This window comes from Herpailurus yagouaroundi, unplaced genomic scaffold, assembly GCF_014898765.1.
Source record: "Herpailurus yagouaroundi ecotype Mexico unplaced genomic scaffold, PumYag 186, whole genome shotgun sequence".
NCBI classification, from domain to species: domain Eukaryota; kingdom Metazoa; phylum Chordata; class Mammalia; order Carnivora; family Felidae; genus Herpailurus; species Herpailurus yagouaroundi.
The window spans coordinates 40,529,264-40,536,690 of NW_024412417.1; the positions used below are offsets into that span (position 1 = coordinate 40,529,264).

The 7,427-nt window shown below is 61.5% G+C and overlaps 1 protein-coding gene across 1 annotated transcript in view; it reads right to left on the bottom strand.

Annotated features, from left to right (window-relative positions):
- Nucleotides 1-1,844: 1,844 nt before the first annotated feature.
- Nucleotides 1,845-7,427, bottom strand: part of ST3GAL1 (ST3 beta-galactoside alpha-2,3-sialyltransferase 1) — a 95,815-nt gene continuing 90,232 nt past the window's right edge. Inside the window, exons 6-8 of the mRNA XM_040494602.1 lie at nt 7,255-7,419; nt 5,737-5,856; nt 1,845-3,961 (exon numbers count right to left, since the gene is read on the bottom strand). Of these exons, the coding sequence (XP_040350536.1) occupies nt 3,788-3,961; nt 5,737-5,856; nt 7,255-7,419 (459 nt within the window). The 3' untranslated portion in view covers nt 1,845-3,787. The remainder of the gene's footprint in view (nt 3,962-5,736; nt 5,857-7,254; nt 7,420-7,427) is intronic.

A 7,427-nucleotide genomic window follows, 5' to 3' on the forward strand; every position in this document is an offset into this window, starting at 1 on the left:
CACCTTCTCTCTGTGCCCCAGAGGCGGAGGTTCTTCAGGACGAGAAAGCGGAAAGCTGACTCCTTCTCCCAGACCACATGGCCTGTGGGCCTGTCTGCTTCCAACCAGATGTCCGTGATGGACACGGTGATAACCCCGAGCTCTGGGGGGCGGCGGGGGGGTGGCACAGGGGCAGCTGCTGGCTCCCGATGGCACGTGGCCAGCGGCCGGCCATCTGTCGCTGGACAGCGGCCACTCGGGGCTTGTCCTTCCCTGGAGGAAGCATTTCTGGTGCTCCCCACGTGGGGGACGGTGAGCTCTTTTCCGTTTCCCGTTTTTGCGTTCGGGTCTGCCTTGACGAGAACACTTAAAGCAGAGGTCACGGCTCGAAATACCCTCTGGGACTCCACTCCACCCTTGACCCAGAGGCCCAGCCCTTCTTGCCCCCCAGCACTTACAAGAATCGCCCTCCCCACCTTCTTGTCTGGATTCCCTATTTTAAGTCCTGTTTTTTTGTATCTGGCTTCTCCCACTGAGCACAGCCCGTGGGGTTTGCCCGACAACACCCGCTGAAGCCAGAGTCTCAAAAGGCATGGGTTCAAGAACTTTCTTTTCTGCTCGATGGCTCTGGGGGCCAGACGCTACAAACCTGCCCTGCTTTGTGCCCTGACGGGGGGAGGGGGTAAGGGCAGAGGCTCCAGGGGGGCCTGTGGAAGCAGGTGCTGGTTTTGCAGGAGGTGGCTCCTGGCTCACTGGGGGTTGGAGAGAGCGCCGAGATCTCTCTTCCTCCTCAGCCCCCATCTTTCTGGCTTTAGGCTCAGCACTGATGACTGCGGGCGGGGACACCTCTGCTCCATACCTGGGGCCCGGGGCTGGCCTCCCAGGAGCCCTGTGCCTGGGACCTGGCAGAGCCCTTGGCTGGGAGTCCAACAGTGAGCGGGGTGGACACTCGAGAGCCTCCTCTGGCTGGGGGTTTCTCGTTATCCCGCCCACAGCACGCTCAATGCTCTGTGGGAAACAGTCTTGCCCAATTCTCAGCCATCCTTACCCCGGGTAGAGACGCTAACAGGCTTAAGCCAATCAGCGCAGTCGATCCCAGTCCCAATGATTGGAGCGTGTCGGGTTTAGACCCCTTTGCCAAGCCAATGAACACAAACGTGTGCTGGGGCACTGGGAGGAGCAAGGTTTCTCCCCCACTGGGGGGATGGCGGCAAAAGGCAGACACCAGGGCTTGCCAGGGCCACCACGGGCAGCCTGGGGACGAGCCTGGGGGAGAAGGCAGAGGCCCACCCCCCATCACAGTTCTCTGAGATGCTGGATGGAACCCAGCTGGGAAAGCCCACCTCAGGATGTTTTAAACAGGGAGCCGACGATTTCCTGGTTTTGCTCAAAATGGTTGACTCGTGCCGTCACGGTTGTTGGTTCACTTTTGCAAGTCGCTTCCCTTCCCTGGCTCCTGCTCTTCTGATCTGTTAAGTGGGAAGGCAGGCGGGCTTGAACAGGCCTAGCAGGAGGGCGAGACGGCCAGGACCGGGCAGCCGGGCCGGACAGCCTGCGCCTCCTCCCCACGGGGACCTGTTCTGACTCAGCAACACCCAGGAGCCGACTGCGCGCCCTGAACCTGTCACCCCTGTATGGGCCCAGGAAGAGCTCGGGAGTCCACCCTGCTCCCTGTCTCCGTGGCCACGGGTCTCAAGGGCTGTCCCTGGGCTCAATCAGCCAATCGACAGACGCCTGCTCTAGTCTCTGAGCGTGGATGATCAAGATGACGACCTCACAGTGACTGATGAGCCTTCACCGGTCACGAGAGTCTCATGCTTTGGAGGACTTTAAAACGGGCACACGTCATTTGTGTGTTGTTGTTGTTTTTTTTATACATCACATTCTGGATTCTGAATCTCTGAGAATCTAATGAAGGCTAAGGAATCTCTCCCAGTGACGATGCTCATATGCACAGGCCTGGGGGGGAGACAAACGCGGCATGCCATTTCTGGGGACCCCTGGGAACTGCCCAACACCACCTGTGGCCCCGCAGCTGACAACATGCCTCCCTCCTTGTTTGTAGAGGGAGAGGCTGCAGCCGGGAGAACGGGGCTTGCCAGAGAGCCGCAAGAGCGCAGGAGACAGGCCCCGTGGCTTCCGAGACTGGCATGCCTCACGCTCCCCCAGGAAGCTGTCACGCCTCCTCAAGGTGGCATGGCCTGTTAGCAAACGCTCTCAACAGGAAAAACGGTTTTTCTGATTAAGGGTCAGTAACTAGAGCCAACAATCACTGTCCTCCTATACGTGTGACCCCACTCCCCACCCGGCCCCAAGGGAGTCCCGCTCTGTTTTGGAGATTCTTAGCCCGAGACTGAATCCAATCCACGATGACGAGGAAGGAAGGTGGGGCCGAAGGGAAGGAGGTACGGAGCACCCTGCAAAGCTGCCAACCTGAAACCCTGGGATCGGCCCACCGGCAAGCCCCCAAGCCCTAGACGCCCCCCACCCCGAGTCCGAAGCTCCCCAAGAACCTAGATTCAAGCTCCCCCACTCCCCGGCTGCCAGGCGAAGCAAGAACAAGCTCAATTAAGCCGTCAGGACCAGCCACAGAGCCACAAAGTGCACACGACGTCAGCGGAGTTAAAAGAATAAATCAATAAATAATCAGGAAGGCTGAAGAGGAAAGATCAGCGCAGCCCGGGAGGGAGAGAATGAGGTATGTCTTCTCCCGCTCTGAAACTCATGTTCGTGGGATGGCCCTGCAGCCCTCAGGACACCGTGCAGGTGGCCAGCAGGGACGTGGCCCAGAGCGTGGGTTTCCTTGGGGAAAGTGCCGGCTGGTGGAGGTTATGCGCGTGGCCTTGGAAGGTCATGGGCGCCACATCCAACGGTCTGTGAACGTAAGCAAGAATGATGCTCCCCGGCTGACGCGCCTCTGGACAGCACTGCCCGTCATCCTAGCTCTGCTCCAACTCAGGCGCTGCCTCAGGAAACTAGAAAAGATGCCCCCGAGCTACAGGGCAAGGGGGAGGCATTGCTGGGGGTCCCCTCTCCCGAGTCAAGGCTTTTGCCTTGTTTTGGCCAATGCGCGTGTTTCTCCCCAGACACAAAGGCACGCGGAAGTGGTCAGATCTGCTCTCAGCCACGGTTACAGCCACAAAGATCCATCGCTCCAGGGACATCGGCTGGGGAAGAAGACATCTGCCGGGGCCTGAAACGCTCTGCCACGAGTCTGTGAAGACCTTCGGGGCGGGGAGCCTCTCCGGCCACCGTAAATGAGCTTTGGGACGACAGCGGGGTGGCGGGGGGCGGGGGGTTGTCGAGCCAAGTGAGGGAGGGGCCGGGCATCGTGCAAAGAAAGGCACCATCTTGCCCCCAGTGTCCACATGGTCCAACACGGCTCTGTCCTGAGGTCTTCCCTGGGTCCCCGGGCAGAGGAAAAGTCTCCGCCCATCCGTCCCGGAAAACTGTCCTTTCCTTTAGAACACAGAGTCCCAAGTATCTGCCCCCTCCCCAGAAGCCAAAGGGACCTCGGTGTTTGGAGACTGGACCCTCCCCCGCATCTCCCCACCTCCCTCCAGCTCCGGGACAGCAGTGAGGGGCCCTCTCCATCTAAGACCAGTTCTGAGACTTCCTTCGCAGACCCGGCGGGGCTCGGGGACCTTGCTGAGCAGACGCTGCCAAATGTTGGCTCGCGGGAGGCCGCGAGGGGCACCTGAACGCCCCCACCCCCGAGGCTGGCCCTCAAAGCTCCCAGGACAGAATGGCCCCAGCGAGAGGCTGGGGCTGGACACAGAGAGGCGTGCCTCAGTTCTCCTGTGCAGCGTCATCTCCCCTTGAATATCCGGATTTTATTGATGGACGCCAAGGTGGCCGTCACGTTGGACTCAAAGTCTCCATCGTGCACCCCGGTCTTGCGAAAAGCCCCCGCCGATGGGTTGTTCTCCCAGTAGTGATGCCAGTTCCCCTTGCTGTCTGCCCCGAAGCCGTACAAGTCTACCTGCGGGGGCAAAACAAAGGTCAGAACCAGACGGCAGGGCCACAGGCAAAACCTCTAAGAAGGGGAGCCTGCAGGCATCTCCCGAGTCTGTAAGCAATGCTTCCCAAGACTCCTAGAAACCCTTCTCCGTAGAACCCGTCCGGTTCCTTACTGGAACTCCCGGGGGCTCAGGGCAGCAAAAGCAAGTTCCGTAAAAGTCAAGTGTAACGCCAGAAGGCACGGCGGGAGGCCAGCGCGTGGGTGGCCCCGAGGGTGCGGGGGCAGGACAGCCTCTTCTCAGAGGGAGGCTCCTGGGACTGGGGAGGGGGAGTGGAGGTGCCAGCAGGGCTCCCAGCTCTGCCTGGTGGAGCCAGCGAGCGCCAAACCGCTATTCTGAGCCTCGCGTCCCTCATCCGGAAAATGGGCCAAGAAGAATGACCGCGTTGAGGCAGGTGGCAGGTGCTGAACTCTTTCTTCCCTGAGGCTAATATCCATGCGGTTCGGGAGCCCTCACTGGCCAGTGGCCAGGGGGGCCTTTCCCACACGTGACCAGCATTTACTGAGCACTTACTCTGTGCCAAGCACTGCGATAAATACGTCAGAGTTCATCACCGGGGCCACCTGGGTGGGTGCTGGGGAAATCAGGGACTCGGGAGTCAGGTCTCAGACCTTGGAGCCTGTGACTTACCACAAGCACCAGTGAGGACGGGGGCTGACGTCAGGGCTCCCGCAGCACAGAGGACAGCAGGGCCAAGGACGCAAGGGATCTGAGATAGCAGGTGACACTTGAATTGGGTCTCGGGGGAGGCGTTGAAGATGTCCAGGAAGGAACAGGCCCTCCAGGGAGAGGAAATGCTGTCCGGGCTGCGGCAGCGGGGAGGGCAGATTTGGGGGGTGGGGCCCCACCGGGGGCAGGAGACACCTCGGTGGCCAGCTGGCCAGCACAGCTTTCTTGCGAAGGCCGGCAGGGCCACAGCGGCCCCGGGGCAGGAGGGAAGAGAAGGGAGTAGCGTTTCTGAGGCAGCCGGGTGGAGGTGAGGACGAGAGGTGGCTTCTGGGAGAGACAGCCCAGGCTCCTGGCGACGGTGCGGGTTCACGGGGAGGGTGGTGACAGAACAACCTCTCCCCCCTCCATGGATGTCCCCCAGGATCCAGGTGGGGCAGGGGCGGGGATGGCTGCCTGTGACATCTGATTGCCCCGCCCGACACAGGGCCAGGGAGGAAGAAGGGTGTAGGTGTCGTGGCCCCCCTGCTCCTCTGCCCAGGGTGGCAGTGAGCACCCCAAACCAACATGGCTTGGCAGACCCACGAAGGGAAACACAACACGCACTTGGCAAGATCACTGGTTCTCAGTGTCGGGGAAGAGTGGAAGCCCTGGGTGCCTGGTTTGCACCTTCAGAAATTCTGGCGAACACGGGCCTGGGCGTGGGCCGGGTGCTGGGATTTAGCTCTGGGGACGATTCCAAGAGCGGCCGGGATCGAGACCCCAGCTCTCCCCCATTACGACCTGCTCCATTATTGTGCCCCCAGATCCGAGCCTCCACACGCCAGCTGTGACTCGGCCTCGGGAGCCTGCACAGAGCGAGCCAGAACCCTTGCCCCTGCCAACGTTCTCGGGAATGCCCAGAGCGTAGAGATAAGGAACCGGAGCTTCTGGGAGGAGAGCTACGTCGGGGCCCGGGTGAGGCCGGGGGTCAGCCTGACTGCAGACACAGTCCCGGATGCTCAGAGAGACGCGGGATGCGGGGCTCCCCCCCGGGGCGGGGCGGCCTGGCAGGCACGGGGGGCGGGTGTACCTCATCGCAGATGTGCAGCGAGAAGATGACAGACAGAATGCCGGTGGATGGGTATCGCCCGTGGCCCTGCAGCCAGTTGTCAAAGACGTATTTGATGAAGGCCGGATGATAGATCAGGATCTGCGGGGAGAGGACAGGGCCCCTCGTGAGCACCTGCTGGGTGCCCCACACGGCCGTGGCCGTGGGGGACAGAGCAGCGAACAGAGCCAGCAGCCCTGCCCTCGTGGGCCTTCCCTCCTAGTGGGAAGGACCGGCGGTGGCCTAACCACGGAGGCAGAGAGTGCTAGATAGAACACAACTGTGGAGCCGTGGAGGGAAATGAAGCAGAAAGGCAATAAAGTACGGGGGTGGGGGTGGGGAGAAGGCTGGCTGAGAAAAGGGCTTCCGGTGACATTCACATCAGGCCAGGGAGGTTCCAGGGAACAGCATGCGGCGGGGTCAGGGACGCCTCCGTCACGGGGCAGGAAAACGCAGGGGCTGAGCCGCCCACCCGTCGAATGATCTCTGTGCCACGACATGACCCCACGCGCTAGCTTTCCCTCTCCTCGTGTTATAGATGAGGAAACCGCGCTCAGAGAGCCTAGGTGTTGTGCCCGGTGTCACACAGCCAGGGTGGCCAAGCTGGGAGGTGCCTGGAATCAGACCTGCCCTTGACTCCACCCCCACGGCTGCTTCGAGGACAGCGAAGGGGACGTCTCAGGCGGTAGAGGGAATGCATGTCCAGGAAGCCGAAGGCCAACCCCCAGGAATGGACTGGAACAGAGGACCATGCAGGTCTCCGGTCATCACTCAGCCAGGCCTCAAGGGACTGCCATCTCTGGGAGGCTTTCCCATGTACCCACTGGGCCCACATAGGGCTCCCCCCGTTCCCTGGGCGGTGCACCCGTGCAAATGGCAGGGGCTGGAGGCCCGGGTCCAGCCATACCACAAACTGGCTGTGTGTTCCTGAGCAAGTTACTCGACCTCTCTGATCTTGACCTCACCATCTGAAGAGGACAGCATATGCAAAGGACCAGTGGGGTGGACACTTCACTTCTTCCATCCTTCCGCCCTTTGCCCACGTCTTGGCCAACCCCCCTACCAGGGGCCCCCTGGGGACGATGGAGCTATGGAGGCAGGAGGGGAGGTCTGGCTTTGAGAAGCTCACGCCACACAGCGCTGGGTCTCAAAGAGCAGCCGGCATCAGCATCCCTGGAGGGCTGGTAAAAGGCCGGATCGCTGCCCCCTCCCCTCCTCTTAGAGTGTCTGATTCAGCAGGTCTGGGGTGGGTCTGAGTCTCTGCATCTGTGACAGGACCCCAGTGACGCTGCTGGTCCGGGACCCCCCACTCGGGGACACTTTGCCGGTGTTTGTGGAGCAGGGAAGCTGAGTGGGGGCTACGGCCTCCGCGGGCACGGGGGGCCCAAGGGCTCTCTGCAGCCAGGCGCCGGCAGAGGGGGGAGGTGGTGCTCTCCAACCTCGTACAGCTCCTTCCAAACGAGCCTGAGCTCAGAGGAGAAGGGGCCGAGTTCGACTCACCTTATTCTTTTTCACTTTGATCTTCGCGGGGACAGGGACGTAGGTGCTGCAAGGGGAGAAAGAGCGGTTAATGCGGGGGCGGGGGGGGGGGGCAGGCTGCCTGCACGCAGATCTGGCTGGGGGACACTGGAGAGGGAGGGAGGGATGCGGCCTCCCCGCCACAGCCCCGTCCC